This window comes from Mustela nivalis (assembly GCF_964662115.1).
Source record: "Mustela nivalis genome assembly, chromosome: 12".
NCBI lineage: Eukaryota > Metazoa > Chordata > Mammalia > Carnivora > Mustelidae > Mustela > Mustela nivalis.
Window position 1 is genome coordinate 1645700 of NC_139031.1, and position 22661 is coordinate 1668360.

The window sequence follows — 22661 nt, forward strand, 5'->3', positions numbered from 1 at the left end:
GGTGTCTAGAAAAACAGAGACTTTGTCTTTCGGTGGTTCTTTCCGTCTCTGAGACATTTTAAAAATAAAAGTGAACACTGCATTTAAGCAGTTGGAAGCATTCCTGGTTTCTTATCAGCCTGTGGCAGCAGGGGCACTCAGAGCAAACCCCGCGATCTGGTCCTCCCACTACCGACCATTTACAGCCTCCTGCATCACAGGCCCGGTGTATGGGGTTGACACGCTTTTTGGAGACCTTAGAAACATTTTTTTTTTTTTTTAAGTCATGAGAAAACTTTTAACTCAAAATTGCAGAAGATACTGAACAATCTAGACGCAGATACATCATTAAAATAATTTGAAAGCAATTTCTAGATTTTCTTACTTCCTTCGAGTTCTCAATGAGAGACGCCCCCCACATCGCAGGGCCAGCATCATTTAAGCGACCTCTCTGTGGTCAAATGAATCCCGAAGTAAAACGACACATATCCAGCGAAAATAGGAAAAAGACACTGGGCGTCCAGCGGGGATGAAGGCCCGTGTTCGGTCTGCTAGGGGGTCCCCAATATGAGCGTCTGCCGAGGGCCTCCCGGGGGCGACTCCACGCGCTCGGCAAGGGCCTCGCACGCGGGGCTGTCCACGCTGTCCGGGCGGGAGACGCCGCGGTCGGAGCCACGGAGCCGGGTCCTTCGTGGCCTTTGACCGGCTTTGGCGGAGCGCCAGTTCCGCGGGAGACCTGCTGGCCCGCAGGCCGCGCCGGGCCACGAAGATCCCCTCCTGCCGGGAGCAACTGCACCGAGACTGTGGCCGGCCGCCCCGTGAGCCTTCAAAGAGGAGGAACCCGCTCCTGCCGCCCCACCAGGGTCGCGTCCCCGAGCGGCTGGGCACTGGGACCCGGCAGCCCGGCTCCGGCCTCAGTCCTGGGGGCGTGGCCCTACCGCCCCCGCCTCCGGTAGACCACGCCCCTCGGCGGCTCCCGTTAGTAAGGTGCCGCGGCGCGCTCCTCTGACGCGAAGCGCCTTCCTCTGACGTCAGGCCCCGCCCCGGCCCCGCCCCGCGCCCGCCCTCCGCAGCCCGAGCGGCTTCGCCTGAGGCGGCGGCTGAGGCGGCTGAGGCGGCGGCGGGGACGGGGGCTGCGGTCGCCGACCGTGGGGACGGCGGTCCGCTGTCTGTGTGCTTCCGTCCCGGAGCGGCGGGCGATGGTGCGGCGGAGCGCGCGGACGCGGGCGGCGCGGCGGCGGGCATGAGGGAGGATGGACGGGCAGGACGAGGTGTCGGCGCGGGAGCAGCACTTCCACAGCCAAGTGCGGGAGTCCACGGTGAGCCGGCCCGCGCCCCGCGCCCCGACCCGCGCCCCGACCCGCGCCCCGCCCCCCGCGGCCGAGCTGCAGCCGCCCCCCGTGCCCGGCGCCTCCGCCCTCCTCGCGCCCTGCGCCCCCGGCCCCGCCGCCCCCATCTCCCGGGGCCGGCCGCGCCCTCGGCCACGCCCCCCGCCCCGCGCCCGGTGTCCCCCGACCCCCCGCCCCTCCCCCTCGCGGAAGCTCCGGTGGGCGCAGCACCCGCGCGGGCCGCTGGGCGCTCTTCCCGTCGCGGGGGGCGGGCGCCGGCCCGGCGGACCCGCGAGCGTGCGGTGCCCACTGGCGGCCCGGGAGCCGAGCGTGCGCAGCCGGCCTCCGGCCCCGCCGCCGTGGGCTCAGGACCCTGCGGGCTGGGGGGCGCCCGCCGGGCTCGGGGGCCGCTCCCGGGAGCCGTCGCGCCGGGGCTGCCTGTTCCGACCCGCGCTCGGCCTCGGGCCCGCGTGTGCGCCTCCCGTCCCGCAGCGCAGCGCGCGGTGCGCGTGTGTGTCCCCGTGGCCGCGCGGGGCCCGTGTTACGTGCGTGCGTGTGCGCGTGCGTGTGTGTGTGTGTGCGCGTCCCCTCGGCGGACCGACGGCCCCGCGGTCGGCCGCGGCGCCGGGAGCCGGGAAGAAGCTGCGCTGCGGGCTGTGTGCGGCTCTCGGCCTCGGGGACTGAGGACCGCCCGGCCGGGCCTGGCTTGCAGCCGAGCGCATCCGCGACGGCGGCCCGGCGACGGCGGCGCGGGGGCCCGGGCTTGGGGCCTGGCGCGCGCACGCGCCTCTCGCGGCCGGGGGCGGGTCCCGAGCGCTCCGGCCCCCGCGCGGCCGCGGCTCGGTGCGCCCCTGGGCCGGCTGGGCGCGTGCGCGCTGGTGATTCCGCCGCCGCAGGCAGCGCGTCCTCGTCCTCGCGTCGGACTGGGTCCCGCACGGAACGTTGTGCGCGCTTCCGGGACGATGAGCGGGTTGGGGCCGCGCGTCCTGTGTGCGTGGCCGTCGCCGCGCTCTCGTGAAGCGGCCGCACGTCCGTCCCGTGGGCGCTTCCGTCCGGACTCGCCGGTGCGCTCCGCTTCCGAGGGCGGCGCGGGGCTGCGGGGCTGCGGGGCTGCGGCTGTTCCCGGTGCGGGGTGCCTTCGCGCGCGGCGACGCGTGTCCGGGGGACAGGGCCGGGTCGCGGACTCACGTCGGCAGATGGCTTGATGGTCGGGCTGGCCCCGCGCTGCCCATCCGGAGGACCTCGCGGGCTCCTCTAAAAGCTTCCCCGACGCACCCTTCCCGATTCCACCGGCGGTTCATCGGGGATCGGCTTTCTGGGGCTGTTTGAGGTCGGAATCTGTGTTTTCCTCCGCCACCGGATGTCCAGGCCCCGCTGGGTGCTGAGTGCAGCCTCCGCAGAAGCTGTGCGCGCGAACGCCCCGCGGGGTGTCCAGTCTTGGGCTCTCCGACCGCTCAGACGGAGGAGGAGTGCTTGGGTTTTCCCTCAGACGCGTTGCGGGTACTTTCACTCAGCGGTATTTGGGGTTTGCCCTGCAATGCTAGAAGGCCCACCTTTTCTTCCTGATACAATGCACAGAGCGAGTGATTCGCATTTCCAAGGGTCCAGTTCATGGGCACGAGGTGCGTCCCATGTCGTGCGGCCTCCCGGGACCCCTGCTGGCGCCCCGCACCGAAGCTGCCCCGGGAGTCCTTTCTCCTTGCCGCCCCACTCCGGTCTCCGCATCCGACCCACGCAGGTATCTCGCAGAGGCGCGATCCCAGTGTCGGTCCGTTCATGTGTGGCTCGTGGCGCTCAGCTCAAGACTTTCAGATTCATGCATCTCGGAGCACGAGTCCGAAGTTGTTCCTTTTGAGCACGAGACGACCCGCTCGGTCATCCATCCTTCGTCCCGGCCGGGCGCCTGTGTCCTGGCCGTTGGACCAGTGCTGCTGTGAACACGGCTGGACGAACACCTCTTCCCGACCTTTCTTTCAGTTCCCTGACATAGATGCCTACCCAGAGGGGGAATTGCTGGGACCGTGTAAAAAGAGTCTATGTTCAAGGTTTTGGGAGCCGCCATGCCGTTTTCCGTAGGGGCTGCGCTTCTTCACAGCCCCACCAGCCGGGCTCCAGGATTCCAGCTTCTCCACCGACGCCTGTTGTTTTCTATTGTTTTAAAGACGATAGTTATTCTAATGGGTGGGCAGCGGCTTTTATTTGCATTTCCCTGATGATTACTGATGATTAGTGATGTTGAGCACTAATGCTTCCTGGCCGTTGACATTTGTCTGTCTTCTTTGGAGAATTATCTGTTTGAGTCCTTTGCCTGTTTTGAATTGGGTGGTTTTGTTGTTGACAAAGAACAGGAGTTCTTTATATATTCCCTTATTAAATGTCAGATTTGCAAATATTTTCTCCCATTCTGTGTGTTGCCTTTTTACTCTATTGATAATGTTCTTTGATGTACAAAAGTTAATTTTAATGAAGTTCATTTTATGCATTTTTTTCTTTTTTTTGCCTGTGCTTTTAGTGTTATATTCAAGAGATCATCACCATGGGGCACCTGGGTGGCTCAGTCGGTTAAGTGACTGCCTTTGACTCTGGTCATGATCCCAGGGTCCTGGGATCGAGCCCTGCATCAGGCTCCCTGCTCGGTGGGGAGTCTGCTTCTCCCTCTCCCTCTGCCTGCTTCTCTGCCTTTTTGCACTCTCCATCTGTCAAATAAATTAAAAAAAAAAATCCTCACCAAATTCAATTTCATGAAAATGTCTTCCTATGTTTTCTTCTTAGAGTTTTAGAGTTTTAATTTTTAACATTTAGGGTCTTTTATCCATTTTGGGTTAATTTTTGGGTATTCTGTGGTGTTTAACTTATAAATAAATACTCATGTAATAATTGTGAATTATGAATATTTCTGAATTTTCTTGTCAATTAGTTCAGTGATTATGTAGCTAAAATCTGTTAACCAGGTGGTAATGATTTTTTTTTCTTTTCTTCTTTTGCTGGCTCTTTTTCCTTTTTCTTTTGAACTTAAGATTCACAGAATTGGATTAATTATAATCCTGGGTTCATACACAAATTTTTCATTGTTTCATGTGTGACCTGCTTTTGATTAACCTATTTTTAAATAGTATGCACCCCACAAACTACTACCCAGGATACCAAAACATTGACTTGAGCTTATTAAATACCCAGCAGGAGAAGTGAAATGTGGACTGTAATTTATATGTTCTTATTCTTTATACCTTCCATAGCTGCACAGGATCACTTGTCTTTTGGTCCATCTATTTTTTTTTTTTTTTTTTTTAAGTAGGCTCCACACCTAGCGTGGAGCCCAGCAGGGAACTTGAGCTCAGAACCCTGAGATCAAAGCCGGAGTTGAGATCAAGAGCTGGTTGCTTAACTGGCTGAGCCACCCAGGCACCCCTGTACTCTATTCTTTGAGTGCATTTACTTAGATGGTATCTTCCAAGTGGTTTTCTTAATGTTGATGCCACTTTCACCGATAACAGCTATTATTTTAAAATGGTCACAGATCAATAACAGTACATAACCGTATTTATTTGGGGTACATAACAGTACCCCCAGAAATCCTCGTAATACCTTCACTAAATTAATAATAAATTATAATTATGATAAATTAATAATAAATCATATTTATTGAGTGCTTACCAGGTATCTCATTTGAGTCCCATAACAAGCACATGAAGTAGGTATTTCGCAGCATGTAGCCAAGGTGGCATAGTTAGCATGTGATGGAGCGAGAGTTTGAATCCGGGCAGGCTGATTTCATAGCCTGTACTATATTTATAGTCCTATAAAATTTAAACCTCCACTGTAACAGGGTTATGTGGGATCCAGCTAGGTTGATTACATAAAATGCTTGTTGTAAGGCTAATGAAAGGACCAGGGAGAACCTATGAACCTAGCTGGCCAGGAATTTTGGGGTCTAGCTGCACAATTTAAATTCTTCCTTATTCTGGTTGTAGCATTTTTGGGAACAGTTCTGGGGTTCACTAGAACTTTTACAACAGTGGAGATTTTAGGACCCCTAATTTAGATGGTTTCCTTTTGGCCAAATAGAGTGGGGGTACAATGGAGATGCCAGGAGTCATCTTCTCTCTACTTCTTCCGTAGGTGAGTTTACCTGCCTTTTTCTACCAGGGTCTTGCCTTCATCTCCATGGCTCACTCCATCTACTGCAGATAAAAACTTTAGCCCTTCCCTCTTGAGAATAGAGGTTGAGCAGAAGATGGGAGCCAATGATCAATCTTGTATCTAATTTTGAAATGCAGTGTCTGGAGGTCTGGAGTCTTTTCTGAGCGTTGTCACTGTTCTCCAGCCAAAGACCATAGGAATATACTTGTAGTTGGACAAGTTAGGCTGATTGCATGTTGCAGTAAGGGGAAATGCATACCACCGGGAACTGTGGGGTGTTTAATAAGAAAACATTTGAAAGGAGCTTTTAAAAATAGGATTTGGGCTTGTGTTGGGTGATTTGGAAAGAATTTAAGGACACGGGGCTTTGATCTGTATTGGATGCTGTTAGGAAGCAGAGATAATTTTATGATTGAGTATCTTAATCTGATACAGAAGGAAAGAAAATTGGGTGGGTTGAAGCTGAAACTAATTGGAAAAGAAGCAAGTCATTCATATAAGCCATGGTGGGGAGATAATTTGGTCATTTTTTAAAAAAAAAAGATTTGATTTATTTATTTGTGACCCTGAAGTGCTCCTGAAAGCTGTTTATTTTCAAGAGGAGAATCATCAAGACCTAGCTGTGAGGGGCGCCTGGGTGGCTCAGTGGGTTGAACCTCTGCCTTTGGCTCAGGTCACGGTCTCGGGGTCCTGGGATCGAGCCCTGCGTCGGGCTCTCTGCATGGCGGGGAGCCTGCTTCTTCCTCTCTCTCTGCCTGCCTCTCTGCCTACTTGTGGTCTCTGTCTGTCAAATAAATAAATAAAATCTCAAAAAAAAAAAAAAAAAAGACCTAGCTGTGAGTGCCTCACTCTGAGCTGCTGGTGTTTGTAGTGACAGCAAAGCCTAGCTTGGTAGCAGCAGGCCAGCTTCCAGATGTCAGGGGCTGCTTTTCTCTTTCTCAGTGTGGTCCATAAAGTCTTACTTGGTATAGTATGGTATAGAATGGTGTAGTAGAGGCAAATCCAGTAGCTGAATATATTGATTTTATAACATAGGTGAGTAAAAAGGAATGGAATAGCGGTATAGAGGATTCTCTGTATTTGATTTCGCTCAACTGGGTTAAATGAACTTCCCCCGGTAGGTGGTACAGTAGCCCACAAAGATGTTCATGTGGTAATCTCTGGAGCCCTGTATGTTATCATACATGGCAGAAGGGACTTTGCAGATGTGATTAAGTTAAGGGAGAGATTGTCCTAGATTATCTGGGTGAGTGCAGTGTAATCACAAGCGTCCCTACAGGAGGGAGGTGGGAGAGTCAGAGTCAGAGAAAGAGATGTGGCGATGAGCAAGCGGTAGTGTGAAGCACCTTGAAGATAAGTTAAGGGACGTGAAGAGCCTCCAGAAGCTGGAAAATGCAAGGGAATGGATTCTCCCAAGAGTCCATAGAAGGAACTAGTCTTGCTGACATTTTGGTTTTAGCCCAGTGATACCCATGTTAGATCTGTGACCTTTAGAACTGTGAGGTAGTAAATTTGTGTTAAGCACTGAGTTGTGGTAATTGGTTACAGCAGCCACTCAGAATCCTTCATCAGGAAGGAGGCTTTGACCTGCATTGCTCTCCCTGTGACTCTGCCTCACTTCTCTCCAGTTTTGTACTTGGGGTTGAAGGAGCCTGAGGCATTTCTAATTGCATGTAAGATTTTTTCTTTCTTTTTATTCTTTCTGTCTAAAGTAATAGTTGGAAGTACATTTCCTGAGAGGCATAGACATTTCAAAGAATGCCATATCATTTCAGCACAATTTCTCGTGTTAGTTGTCCTTTTGTTTCCAAGCTAATTTATATAGTAGGATAGACTATATATTCTCTGAGAGCTCTATGCTTTTGTTTTATTCTGCATGGTATTTGTAAAAGGTAATTATAGATATTTACTCATGATGATAAGGTTTTGAAGATTACATATAAATATAGTAGTATAGGTTAATTTTCTGAAAACCTTGGTGGTAAGATAATTCAAAGAACATAAGGCATTAAAAGAAAACACACGAGGCGATGCAGTTCAGAATTTATCTTTGAAACCCTTGTAAATGTTTTAATACTTAAGATGAGATGATTCAGAAAGGACGCACAATAAAGACAATAAATTCTAATTTTATGTATCTCTTGTGTGTTAGAATTTTCAGAATCCCCTTCCCTAGAATTTCAGTGGGATCCTTGTGATGCGTTTTGGATTGTTTTGAAATAATATGCCTTAGGAGAAGTATTTCCTTTTCTCTCTTTTTCCATCCAGATGGCTCTCTGATATATGGCTCAGAGTTGTTGACTCCTGGGACCACTCCTCACTCTCATTCCACGGGCCCAGAAGAACTTGTGTGCTGGAGGTGGGAGATGGTTTGGGTGCCTTTTCCTGGTCGCTGGGTGTAGAACCCTAGCTCTGCCTGTGACGACTCTACGTCAGAGCACTTATCTTTTATGTTCCTGTCCCCACAAATGGTGGTGGGCTACCTTCTGCAGCTCAGATATGCCTTCCCCAGGTGACATTGTAGAAGCCATTTCTCTGTCTTCCCACTTTACTTGTCTTTCTATTGCTGACCCATCTCCACCAGGAGTGACTTGAAATTTGGGGGTGCCAGAATTTTTTGTTTTTTAAAAAGCTTTGTAGAATTAAATTTGCATGAACTTCAAATTGTGTGAGGGGAACTTGAAGTTGGAGAGGGAATATAATATCATTTGCTTTTCTTTGTTGATGTTTTTGTGGCAGGACTTGTGATAAAACTTGTGTTTCATTTGTGTAGGCCGTAGATTCTCTAGATAGAATTGTTAAAGTATTCTGATATTTAATTATATCAGTTTTTCACATACCTTCTTCGGGGCTTAGGCATCAGGAACATTCCACATACCTTTTACTAAATTAATTTTATTTTTAGGGAGAGAGGGAGAGAGTGTGTGTGGGGGAAGGGCAGAGGCAGAGGGAGAGAAAGAGTCTTAAGCAGGCTCCCGGCACAGAGCCTGATACAGGACTCGATCTCATGACCCTGAGAGCATGACCTGAGACAAGACCAAGAGTCAGACGCTTAACTGAGCCACTTAGGTGCCCCCCCCCCACGTACTCTTTAATGTGCAAATTTTGGCCTTTAGAAGTCATTCATCTGACATTAATTTTCCTCAAATCTATGTATCTTTCAAAGAACACCATAACTAAATACGGAATTTGACAAAAAGTTGACCAACTAGGACTGCAAGCAGGGTTGTTTCACTAGCATACTAATTCATGATTCTGTAGTGATTCTTTGGGATTGATGTATGAGTTTGTTGATATTGCGTATTTGAATATCAAATGTATTATTGAGGCCTATACTGTTGTTATTCATAGTGTAATATTTTCCTTCAAAACCCCAAATTTTAACTATTTTATTGAGAGCCTGAGCTTTTCCTTATTGCACAGCAGTGCTGAAAGCTGAACAAGGAGGTACATTTGTTGGGTTTGGATTGGGGCAGTGTAGGTTCCAGTCCTATCTTCACTATTTACTAGCTGTGTGACATTGGGAAAGTTCCGTAGTCTCTTTGGAACCTTAATTTTCCTGTCTATGAAAATAAGGTAAGCACCTTATTATCTTTGGTACAGTTGTAAATTGGACTGTTTTCTTAATCTCTTTGCTGTTTCATTATTAGTGTATAGAAATAATGCAGTATTAGTTTTTGAGACTGATGTGCTGCCTACTGCACTAAGGAGGTAGGTGCAGTATTTATTTACTTAAAATGAACATGTAATGTACTATTAGCCCCAGGGCTACAGGTCTGTGAATCGCCAGGTTTACACACTTCACAGCACTCACCATCACACACACCCTCCCCAATGTCCATAACCCAACCACCCTCTCCCTACCCCCTCCCCCTGGCAACCCTCAGTTTGTTTTGTGAGATTAAGAGTCTCTTATTGTTTGTCTCCCTCCCAATCCCATCTTGTTTCATTTATTCTTTTCCTATCCCCCAAACCCTCCACGTTGCCTCTCAACTTTCTCATATCAGGGAGATCATATGATAATTGTCATTCTCTGATTGACTTACGTTCCTCAGCATAATACCCTCTAGTTCCATCCACATCATCGCAAATGGCAAGATTTCATTTCTTTTGATGGCTGCATAGTATTCCATTGTGTGTGTGTGTGTGTGTGTGTGTGTGTGTGTGTGTGTGTGTGTGTACCACATTTTCTTTATCCATTCATCTGTCAGTGGACATCTAGGATCTTTCCATAATTCTGCTATTGTGGACATTGGAGGTGCAGTAGAGTTTTAAATGCGAATATAGGGATATTGAACCCATGTGCAATCACTGAAATTATGCAATTTATATTTAGCAGTACATGTTTGTATATATATTTTGTTCTCACCAGAACAGTGGAAATGCTGCACAAAAACTCAACTATTTTTTTAAAAAATTTTATTGAGATGTGATTCACATATCATATAATTCACCCAGTTCAGTGGCTTTTAGTATATTTAAGAGTTGTGTAGCCATCATAATCTAATCCTAGAATATTTTTATTTATCTCCAGGGGGAACCCAATGCACATTAGCAGTCATTCCCCATTTCCCTCTGAATTCTCTTCCCTCCAGTCCTTGGCAATAGCTAATCTACTTTCTGTATGGATTGGCCCATTCTGGGTATTTCATGTAAAGTGAATCATGCGATGTGTGTTTTTTTGGTGTGTCTAGCTTCATTCCGTTAGCATGATGTTTTTGGGCTTCATCCGCATTGTAGCATGCATCAATACTTCATTCTTTTTTGTGGCCAAATAATATTTCATTGTATGGATGTGCCACATTATGTTTATTCATTCTTTAGTTGATGGACCTTTAGGTTTTTTCCCACTTTTTGGCTCTTATGAAAAATGCTGCTGTGAGCATTGATGTACAAGTTTTTGCTGTGGATGTATGTCTTCATTTTTCTTGGATGGAATTGCTGCGTTGTTTGATACCTCTGTGTTTAATATTTTGAGGAACTGTCAAACTGTTTTCCAAAGTTGGAGCACCATTTCACTTTTCTATCTACAAACATTTCAGTTTTTCTGCATCGTCTTTAACACTTGTTATTAATTGCCATTTTAATTTTTTAAAAATATTTTATTTATTTATTTGGCATAGAGAGGGAGAGAGCACAAGCAGGTGGAGTGGCAGACAGAGGGAGAGGGAGGCAGAGGGAGAGGGAGAAGAAGTAGGCTCCCGCTGAGCAGAGAGCCCAACATGGGGTTTGATTCCAGGATCCTGGGATCAGGCATGACCTGAGCCGAAGGCAGACACTTAATTGATTGAGCTACCCAGGCACCCCTTGTTTTTTTTTTTTTTTTTTTTTAAGATTTTATTTATTTATTTGACAGAGAGACAGAGGGGACTACAAGCAGGGGGAGTGGGAGAGGAAGAAGCAGTCTTCCCACTGAGCAGGGTCCCGGGACCCTGGCATAATAACCTGAGCCCAAGGCAGATGCTTAACAACTTAGCCACCCAGGCGAGCCCCCCTTGATTTTTAATTACAGTCATATGGTGAGTGTGAAGTGTTACCTCATTGTGTATGTGTGTGTTTTAAAGCTTTATTTAAATAATCTCTACACCCCACGTGGGGCTTGAACTCACAACCCCAAGATCAAAAGTTGCTCTCTCTTCTGACTGAGACAGCCACACACCCCTCATTGTGGTCTTGATTTGCATTTCCCTAATGACTAATGATGTTGAACATCTTCACATCTGTTTATTGGTCATTTGTGTATCTTCTTTGGCAGAATGTCTGTTCAGCTTTGTCCTTTTTCAAATTGGGTTCTTTTTTCTTCTTATTTTTGAGTTGTAAGAAATCCTCATATATTTTGGACATCATGCCCTTATCAAACATAGGACTTGCGTATATTTTCTTCTATTCTGTGGGTCATCTTTTCACTTTCTTGATTGTACAACAAAAGTTTTTAATCTTGTTCCAATACAATTCACCTATAAAATTTTTTTATCACTTTTGTATTTAAGTCATATTTTAGAAAGCCTTGCCAACCAAAGGTCATAAAGACTCTTATACTTTTTTCCAAGAATATTACAATTTTAGCTGTCACATTTATATGTGTGATTCACTTTGAGTTAATTCTTGTGTATGATAAAGAAAGGGGCGTATCTGTTTTGGTGATCTGTCTCTTTAGATCACTAGCTCACTTTTTAATTTTTTTTTTTTTTTTTTTTTTGAGTTTTAAGAGTTCTTTCTGCATTTTGGGTTCAACTTCTTGAACTGGCTATGTGTTTTATACAAATTTCCACCAGCCTGTGGCTTGTCTTATTTTAACCAGTGTCTTTCACAGGGCAGAAGTTGTTAATTATAATCCTGTCCAATTTATTATTATTTTTTGAATAAACTATGCTTTTCAGGTTGTATCTAAAAAGTTATTGTCAAACCCAGGATCACCTGCATTTCTTGCAGTTTCATGTTTTACATTTAAGACTGATCTATTTTGAGTTAATTTTCGTGAAAGTTATAGGGTCTATGTCTAGATTAATTTTCTTTATATATATATTTTAAATAAATTCAGTTAGCAAACATATATAGTATATCATAGTTTTAGATGTAATTTTCAATAGTTCATCAGTTATGTATAACACAGTGCTTGTCACATCACATGCCTTCCTTAATGCCCGTCACCCAGTCACCCCATCCCCCCAATCCCCTCCCCTCCTGCAACCCTGTTTGTTTCCTATAGTTAAGAGTCTCTCATAGTTTTTCTCCTTCTCTGATGACTTCTCATTCAGTTTTCCCTCCTTTCCCTATGATCCTTGGTGCTGTTTCTTATATTCCACGTATGAATAAAACCATATGACAATTGCCTTTCTCTGATTGATTGATTTCTCTCAGTATAATACCCTCCAGTTCTATCCATGTAGATGTAAATGTTAAGTATTCATCCTAATGGCTAATATTCCTTTGTATGTATATGTATATTATCTATCTATGTATCTCACATTTTCTTTATCCCTTCATCTGTCTTGGACATCTCTGCTCTTTCCATAGTTTGGCTATTATGGACATTGCTCCTATAAACACTGGGGTGCAGGTGCCCCTTCGGATCATTACATTTGTATCTTTAGGGTAAATGCCCAGTAGTGCAATTGCTGGGTCATAGGGTAGCTCTGTTTGCAGCTTTTTGAAGAGTCTCTACATTTTTCCAAAGTGGCTGCACCAGCTGGCATTTCTGCCAACACAGTAGGAGCCTTTCCCTTTCTCTGCATTCTTAACAGCATTTGTTGTTTCCTGACTTGTTAATTTTAGCGATTCTGACTGGTGTGTGGTGGTATCTCATTGTGGTTTTGATTTCTATGTCCTGAGTGTATATGCTGAGTGATTTGGAACATCTTTTCATATGTCTGTTGGCCATTTCAATGTCGTCTTTGCAGAAATGTCTGTTCATGTCTTCTGCCCATTTCTTGATTGGATTATTTGTTCTCTGGCTGTTGAGTGTGGTAAGTTCTTTATAGATTTTGGACACTAGTCTTTTATCTGATAAATGTCGTTTGCAAATATCTTCTCCCATTCTGTTGGTTTTTTGGTTTTGTCGACTCTTTCCTTTGCTGTGCAAAAGCCTTTTAAGCCTGATGAAGTCCCAATAGTTCATTTTTGCCTTTGTTTCCCTTGCCTTTGAAGACATGTCCAGCAAGAATTTGCTGCAGCTGAGGTCGGAGAGGTTGCTGCCTGTGTTCTCCTCTAGGATTTTGATGGATCCCTGTCTCCCAGTTAGGTCTTTTATCCATTTGAGTCTATTTTTGTGTATGGTTTAAAGAAATGGTACAGTTTCATTCTTCTGCAGTGGCTATGAAATTTCCTCAACACCATTAACTGAAGAGCCTTTGGATATTCTTTCCTACTTTGTCAAAGATTAGTTGACCATAGAGTTGAAGATTCTTTTCTGGGTTCTTTATTCTGTTCCATTGATCTGTGTGTCTGTTTTGTGCCAGTACCATACTGTCTTGATGATTACAGCTTTGTAATAGAGCTTGAAGTCTAGAATTGTGATGCCACCAGGTTTTTTTCTTTTTTAGCATTCCTTTAGCTATTCAGGTCTTTTCTGTTTCCATACAAATATTAGGAATATTTGTTCCAGTTCTGTGAAAAAAGTTGATGGTATTTTGATAGGGATTGCATTGCTCTTGATAGTGTAGACATTTTGATAATATTTGTTTTTCAATCCATAAGCATGGGATGTTTTTCCATTTCTTTGTGTCTTTCTCAACTTCTTTCATGAATGTTCTGTAGTTTTCTGAATATAGATCCTTTGCCTCTTCAGTTAGGTTTATTCCTAGGTATCTTAACAGTTTTTGGTGTAATTGTAAATGGGATAGACTTCTTAATTTCTCTTTCTTCTGTCTCATTGTTAGTGTATACAAATGCAACTAATTTCTGTGCCTTGATTTTATATCCTGCCAACTCTGCTTAATTCCTGTATGAGTTCTAGCAAGTTGGAGTGGAGTCTTTTGGATTTTCCACGTAGAGTATCATCTGTAAAGAGTGGGAGTTTGATTTCTTCTTTGCCTGTTTGGATGTCTTTTATTTCTTTTTGTTGTCTGGTTGCTGAGGGTAGGACTTCCAGTACTATGTTGAACAGCAGTGGTGAGAGTGGACATTCCTGCAGTGTTACTGACCTAGAGGAAAAGCTCTCAGTTTTTCCCCATTGAGAATGATATTCACTGTGGGTTTTTCATATATGGTTTTTATGATGTTGATGTATGTTCCCTCTATCCCTACACTGAAGAGTTTTTTTTTTTTTTTAAAGATTTTATTTATTTGTCAGAGAGAGAGGGAGCGAGAGCAAGCACAGGCAGACAGAATGGCAGGCAGAGACAGAGGGAAAGCAGGCTCCCTGCCAAGCAAGGAGCCTGATGTAGGACTCCATCCCAGGATGCTGGGATCATGACCTGAGCCGAAGGCAGCTGCTTAACCAACTGAGCCACCAAGGCGTCCCTACACTGAAGAGTTTTAACGAAGAAAGGATGCTGTACTTTGTTAAATGGTTTTTTTGCATCTGTTGAGAGTATCATATGGTTCTTGTCCTTTTTACTTATGTAGTATATCACATTGATTGATTTGTGGATGTTGAACCACCCTTGCAGCCCAGGAATAAATCCCACTTGGTCATGGTGAGCAATCCTTTTAGTGTACTATTGGATCCTATTGGCTAGTATTTTGGTGAAAATTTTTGCATCCATGTTCATCAGGGGTATTGGTCTGTAATTCTCCTTTTGGGTGGGGTCTTTGTCTGGTTTTGGGATCAAGGTAATTATGGCCTCATAGAAAGAGTTTGAAAGTTTTCATTCAATTTCTATTTTTGAAATAGCTTCAGAAGAATAGGTATTAATTCTTCTGTAAATTGTTTGGTAGAATTCCCCTGGGAAGCCATCTGGCCCTGGGCTTTTGTTTGTTGGGAGATTTTTGATCACTGCTTCAGTTTCCTTGCTGGTTATGGATCTGTTCAGATTTTCTATTTCTTCCTGGTTCAGTTTTGGTAGTTTACATGTCTCTAGAAATGCATCCATTTCTTCCAGATTGCCTATTTTGTTGGCATATAGTTGCTCATAATAGGTTCTTTTTTTTTTTTTAAAGATTTTATTTATTTATTTTACAGAGAGAGAAATCACAAGTAGCCGGAGAGTCAGGCAGAGAGAGAGAGAGAAGCAGGCTCCCGCTGAGCAAAGAGCCCGATGCGGGGCTCGACCCAGGACACCGAGATCATGACCTGAGCCGAAGGCAGCGGCTTAATCCACTGAGCCACCCAGGCGCCCCGCTCATAATAGGTTCTTATAATTGTTTATATTTCTTCGGTGTTGGTTGTGATTTCTTCTCTTCCATTCATGATTTTATGTATTTGTGTCCTTTCTCTTTTCTTTCTGATAAGTCTGGGCAGGGGTTTATCAATATTACTCATTCTTTAAAAGAACTAGCTCTAGTTTCATTGATTTGTTCTATTGTTCTTTTGGTTTCTAGTTCATTGATTTCTACTCTAATCCTTATTATTACTCGTCTCCTGCTTGGTTTAGGCTTTGTTTGCTGTTTTTTCTCTAACTCCTTTCGGTGTAAGATTAACTTGTGTATTGGAGACTTTTCTAATTTTTTGAGAAAGGCTTGTATTGTTTTGTACTTCCCTCTTAGGACTGCCTTTGCTGTCCCAAATCCCAAAGTTTTTGAACAGTTATGTTTTCATTTTCATTTGTTTCTGTAAATTTTAAAAAATTCTTTAATTTCCTGGTTGACCCATTCATTGGTAAGATGCTCTTTAACCTCCATGTATTTCAGTTCTTTCCAAATTTCCTCTTGTGAATGAGTTCAAGTTTCATAAGATTGTGGTTTGAAAATATGCAGGGGATAATCCCAATCTTTTTGTACTGGTTGAGACCTGATTTGTTTCCCAGTATGTGATCTATTCTGGAGAAGGTTCCATGTGCACTTGAAAACAATGTGTATTCTGTTGCTTTACGATGGAATGCTCTGTATATATCTGTGAAGTCCATCTGGGCTAGTGTGTCATTCAAAGCCCTTGTTTCCATGTTGATCTTCTGCTCAAATGATCGGTGCATTGTTGTGAGTGGACTATTGAAGTGTCCCCTACTATTATTGTATTATTATCAGTGTGTTTCTTTAATTTGGTTATGAATTGGTTTATATAATTGGCTGCTCCCAAATTAGGCACATAAAAATATTTATAATCATTAGATCTTCTTGTTGGATAGACCCTTTAATTATGATGATAGTGTCCCTCTTCATTCCTTACTGCTGTCTTTGGTTTAAAATTTAATTTGTCTTAAGTGAGGATTGCTACCCCAGCTTTCTTTTGAGTCCATTGGCATGATAAATGGTTCTCTACCTCCTTACTTTCAATGTGGAGTTGTCTTTAGGTCTAAAATGAGTTTCTTGTAGACAGCATATGGATGGGTCTTGCCTTTTTTTTTTTTTAATCCATTCTGATGCCCTGTGTCTTTTGATTGGAGCATTTAGCCCATTTACATTCAGAGTCAGTTTAGAAAGATGAATTTAGTGCCACTGTATTACCTGTAAAATTTCTGTTTCTATAGATTGTTTCTTTTTGGTCTGTGTTACCTGTGGGCTCTCTCTTTGCATACAGGATCCCCTTTAATATTTCTTGCAGGGCTGGTTTAGTGGTCCCAAATACTTTTAATTTCTGTTTGTACTAGAGCTCTTTATCTCTCCTTTCATTCTGAATGACGCCTTGCTGGATAAAGTATTCTTGTCTGCATATTTTTCTCATTTAGTACCCTGAATATATCATGTCAGCCCTTTCTGGCTTGCCAGATCTCTGTGGATAGGTCTGCTGCCAGCCTAATGTTTCTACCCCTGTAGGTGAAGATCCCCTTGACTTGAGCTGCTTTCAGAATTTTTCTTTTTATCTCTGAAACTTGCGAGCTTCATTATTATGTTGGGGTATTGATATATTTTTTTTAATTGATTTTTGAGAGTGGTCTAGTCTACCTCGTGGACTTGAATGCCTGTTTCCTCCCCCAGATTAGAGAATTTCTCAGCTCTGATTTGCTCAAATATACCTTCTGTCCCTCTCTCTCTTTCTTCTTCTTCAGGGACACCAATAATTCTAATATTGTTTCACTTTATGGTATTGCTGCCTCTCCCCCCACTAATACTTGCTCTCTCACTCTCAAATAAATAAAATCTTTTTTTTTTTTAAAGATTTTATTTATTTATTTGACAGAGACACAGAGAGGGAACACAAGCACGGAGAGTGGGAGAGGGAAGAGCAGGCTTCCCACCAAGCAGGGGGCCTGATGTGGTGCTCAATCCCAGGACCCTGGGATTATGCCCTGAGCCAAAGGCAGACGCTTAATGACTGAGCCACCCAGGCATCCCTAAATAAAATCTTAAAAAAATATATCAACCATAACCCAAGTGAAATTCACATTAGAGAAATCTGAGGAGGTCGGAAACCAAAAAAGAAAAGAAAAAGAAAAAGTGGGGAAAAAGAATATAATCTCCCAGGTGGACAAAACAGGGCGATCTACTTGGTCCTGGGTGTATTTGGTCTGTTAGAAGGCACTAACTCCCAAAGTTGTAAAGAAAGCATAGCTTCTCTCTGTACAAAAATAAAATTGAATACAGTGAAGGGAAGCCAAAAATGAAGACTTTATCTATAAAATGCTAATATAAAAGTGAAAGTTAAAAAAAGACTTAAAAACAGAGTTGATAAAAATCAGAAACTATTTGAAAAGGAAAAAAGAAAAAAGAAAAGGAAATTTTAAATGGAAAGAAGAATCATGAAAAAAACCCTCGAATTGAGAGTTTTGCAGTTCTGTGTGTTCAGTAAACTTGGTATTCGCCTGCTGTTCCTGCTGGTCTTCTGGGGGAGGGGCCTGCTGCACGGACTCTCAAGTGTCTTTGCTTGGGCGAAGTTTGCACTACCCCTTGCGGGGGGACTGAGCTCAGTGTAAGCCGCTTGGGGTTGTTCTATGTGACTTTAGTTGCCCGAAGGCTTTGTGCGCTGCTTGAGAGGATGAAGATAAAAATGGCGGTGCCCTAATTCCAGCCGTGGAACTGAGAGATTGTGGCCCCTTTCTTCAGTAAGCCCTCAGCGGGAAGTGATCTTACTTTTGTGTGTGCCAAACTCCGCAGACTCCTGCGGTGCCCACCCACACCGCTCCTCCCCAGGGGAAGGGGAAGGCAGAAGGTCACTGTGTTTCTGCCCTTTGCAGGGCCTCTATACAGAGAGTGGTCGCCAGATTATACCAGAGTTCATGGCAAACCAAGCTAAGAGCCCACTCCTGGGCTCACTGGCTGTAGCTGATTTCCCTGCTCCAATGCTTGGGAACTCTGCCGGCTCAGGCACCCTGTTCTTTCTGTGACCTGTGACCTGAGACCACCCTGTCCCACCCAGGATTCTGCCCCACTTTGCCACCTGAGCACTTTTCAGGCAGGGGCGTCTATCACTGGAGCAGACTTCTAAAAGTTCAGATAGCTATATCACTTTCCTGTAGCTGGCTTATGCTAAATAAGATGGAAATTAATGACAGTTACTTAAATATTTGTTAAAAATCCAAGAGGAAGCATTATACTAAATGTGGAAACGGAAAAGCCATTTCCATTATCAAGAGAAAAAAGACAGATACGTTTGCTCTTATTAGCATTGGACATTATTTTCAGGATTCTGGGGAATTCAGAAGGCTAAGAAAATTAATATTGATTATAATTATTAGAAAAGAAGGTGTTCTCTTTTAACTAGTGATATGATTGCATAACTAGAAAAACCACGAGATTCTGAAATTATGAGTGTGTTTGGTAAACTGACTAGAAACAATTTAACTATATCTAAGTGAAGAGCTTTGCTCTATACTAGCAATCACCAGCCACAAGTCAGAACATTAAAAATACTTTATTCACATTAGCAACAAAAACTGTGAAACAGAACTAAACATGAAAGGAATAAAGACTATATGCAGAAAACCATAAAAATCTTATGAAGGGTATACAACATGATCTAACAAATGAAACGATAGTCCACATTTCTGGAGGGAAAGACAAGCAAATATCATGCAAATGTTAACTCTTCCAAAATTATATATTTAATGCAGTTGCATTTAGAGTCAGAGTTTATTTGGAATTGAATAAAAATGATCTTAAAGTTTATATGGAAGATTGTTTAAATTTTTGCCTCCAAAAAAACAAACCAACCAACCTGAGGCTAGCCTAGGAAATTATGAAAAATGAAACTCCTAGAGAGAAATTTGCCCAGAGAGCAATTAAGCTATCTAATCATTATTATTAAAAATTCATATTGTTGTTATAGGAGTTGTCAAAGAGAACAAAGAAACATAATGGAGAGTAAGAACTATGTCCTAGCATACTCGGGAATGCAGTCTACAGCAACAACAGTTATTGACAGTGGGAAAAGATGGTTGATTTAATAAATTGTTTTGGCCTAATCACTCACTATTTAGGAACAAAATGTGTACTTGAACTCCCATGTCATACATAAGAAATAAGTTCCAGGGGCGCCTGGGTGGCTCAGTGGGTTAAAGCCTCTGCCTTCGGCTCAGGTCATGATCCCAGGGTCCTGGGATCGAGCCCTGCATCGGGCTCTCTGCTCAGCGGGGAGCCTGCTTCCTTCCTTTCTCTCTGACTGCCTCTCTGCCTACTTGTGATCTCTGTCAAATAAATAAATAAAATCTTTGAAAAAACAAAAAAAGAAAGAGGTTCCATATGGATTAGAGACTTACATGTAAAAATAATTTTTTAGGAGAACTAGCCTATACTTCTCATTACACACATATTGTGGAATATTTTGGAGCCAGTAAGAATGGAAAGCTACACACCAGACTGTTCTTCCTGCTGGCTACCTGAGGAGATGATAAAGTTGTCAGAGAGGGAGAGTGTGTAATATAAGTATGATTATAAACCAGAAATAATAGAGAAAAAATTAAAAGAAATTGCTATATAAAACCAATATGTATATAATCTGACTAAAATTATTTAAACTATGTAGATATATAAAGAAAGAGGTACTTATTTCGGAGTAGTGGAGTTTCATATTTTTACCTTCTTCCTTATACTCCTTTGAATACATTCAAGTTTTTTAAAATTTTATTTTTAGGTAATCTCTGTACCCAATGTGGGGCTTGAACTTAAAACCCTGAGATCAAGAGTTGCATGGTCTACGCACTGAGCCAGCCAGGTGCCCCTGAATACATTGAAATTTTAACAAGGAATTTTATTCATATAAATGGGAGAAAACACTATTTTCAATATGAACAAAATAAAATGGATTCTAATAACCATGCTGGAAAGTAATATGATTTAATAATCTTATTCTTGGCAATTTATATTGCAGTTATTTCAAAAAGGTGGCTTGTAGCATTAAAATTTTCGTTGTGTCATTATCTTAAACCATGAAAAACTAAAGAGAACCATTCATCTATTGTTAGAGAATTAGGTTTTTTTTTTTTTTTTTTTTTTTTACTACTGACGATGATGTTAACAGTAACAATAATGTAATAACAGCTACTAGAGAATTTAAGAACAGGAGACAGCTGTGGGCCTACACCTTTGTGAATAAACTGGTAAAACAAGAAGTAAAGATTTAAATCCTTAGAGCGTTACCCAAAAGAATAGCAAAGAGTAATACTATAATCAATGCCAGAGGAGGACTTGGAAGACAGGTAGTAGTGGTAATAGTCAGTGTATTGGCATAAATCCTAGAAAGCTAGTAGGTAAATTCTGAACTTCTGTACTGGGTAGTCGGTATATATTGTTGGTAAAATGAAACATTTCCTAGTACTATGGAAATGACTTAGAAAAACAACATTGCTTATGGAGGAAGGTTGAATGGGAGTCTTTTAAAAAAAACTATTTATTTTTGATAGAGTTTGTGTGAGCAGGGGGAGGGGCAAAGGGAGAGGGAGAGAGAATTTCAAGCAGACTCCCTGCTGAAGGTAGAGCCTGACTCAGGGCTCTATCTCACAACCCCAAGATCATGACCTGAGCTGAAACCAAGAGTTATCACTTAACTGACTGAGATACCCAGGCACCCCTGGGAGTCTTTTCTTGAGGTCTGAGTATCACATGCATGTATATCTCTGACACGACAATGTTTAAGTCATTCCTTAGATATTTGGCTACCATTCTTTCACTTGAAAATTTACATTATTTGAAAAAATTAACACCAAATAATACAATTCTTACATTATTTTGTTTTTCCACATTTAGCATACATTTCTTTGACCAGTGGTTCTCAACTGGGTCCCTCCAGAAAACATGCAGCAATATAACAACTTGGGGGTTTGGATCATGTGTTGGCATCTAATGTGTAGAAGACCAAGATGATACTAAACTCCTACATTGCGAGAGCCCCACAGCAATAAGGAATTATTTGGCTTAAAATTTTCAAAGTGCCAGGGTGGAAGAACTCTGTCTTAGACTAACTGCCACAAAATACATAAGCACAGTAATAATCACACATAAAACGCAATTGGAATAGCCTCTTACAAATAATGCTTATTTTCTTTCTTTCTTTTTAAAAAGATTTTATTTATTTATCTGAGTGAAAGAGAATTGGTGACAGGGGTAGCAAGAGAGGGCACAAGTGTGGAGGAGAGGGAGAATTAGGCTCCCTGCTGATCGAGACTGATGTGGGGCTCAATCCCAAGACCCTGAGATCATGACCTGAGCTGAAGGCAGAGTGCTTAATGGACTGAGCCACCCAAATCCCTAGTAATGCTTATTTTCTATTGCAAGTTGCAGAGTAGGAAATGCTTATATCAATTTAATTGGTACATTTTAATAACTGAATTCCTTTCTCTTCAAAAAAAATCAGGAGGCACCTTAAGAGATTAAAGGATCGTTCAGTCCAAACTACTTAGTATTAAAATGGGAAAGAAAGTACTTTCTATTATGATCTCACACCTTGTGTGTGTTTTTTTTTAAAGGATTAAAGTAATTTTTTAACTCTGTCAACCGAAAACTTATTTAAAATAAAAGTGAAACAGAGTAAGTTAGAGAGAAACCCTGGCATAACTCATCTGGATTAAATCCCTACAACCTGCATATCAGAGGAAGATCCCAAGGAGATGTCAAATGATGCATCCAAGAGTGTTTCCCACAGAGAGTAAAGTATTTTTTTTTTTAAGATTTTATTTATTTATTTATTTGACAGACAGAGATCACAAGTAGGCAGAGAGGCAGAGAGGGAGAGAGGAGGAAGCAGGCTCCCTGCTGAGCAGAGAGCCCGATGCAGGGCTCGATCCCAGGACCCTGAGACCATGACTTGAGCCAAAGGCAGAGGCTTTAACCCACTGAGCCACCCAGGCACTCCTAGAATAAAGTATTTTTAAAATAGTATTTTACATCATATACACCATACACAAAAAATGATTTCGAAGTAAATCAAAGACCCAAAGGTAAGAGATAAAATCATAAAGCATATAGGTGACTTCTGGTTTCCAGTCCAACTTGAAAAGAGCTTGGAAGTTGTCATTCCCAATGTCCCATAGTGAGAAAAGCTGAAGAATTGGAAAATCAGCAATTCTTCTCAGATTCGTCAGAGAATTGAGATTATGAGGCACATTGTTGCCTTGAAAACTGGAAAGAGAGGTGAATGCCTGGAATCAGAGCTTACCCAGAACAAAAGCCTGTAAAGCAGAAGCCTGCTAAGTAGCTAGTACTGGTAGGAACACTTAATCTGTAATTAATTAATTGGTGGAGGCT

The 22661-nt window shown here is 43.2% G+C and overlaps 1 protein-coding gene across 13 annotated transcripts in view; it reads left to right on the forward strand.

Annotated features, from left to right (window-relative positions):
* The first annotated feature begins 952 nt into the window (after positions 1-952).
* LMBR1 (limb development membrane protein 1) overlaps positions 953-22661 on the forward strand; it is a 156975-nt gene continuing 135266 nt past the window's right edge. For 8 of the 13 annotated variants that reach the window (XR_014301147.1, XM_082692940.1, XM_082692938.1 and 5 more), the window contains exon 1: positions 1036-1298. Coding sequence is in view for 9 of the 13 variants with exons in the window: in XM_082692940.1 (XP_082549066.1) it covers positions 1233-1298 (66 nt within the window). In the remaining 4 variants the exon portion in view is untranslated. Of the gene's footprint in view, positions 1299-22661 lie in introns of all 13 variants that reach the window. The other 5 variants (XM_082692933.1, XM_082692944.1, XM_082692937.1 and 2 more) reach the window with 5 other exon arrangements.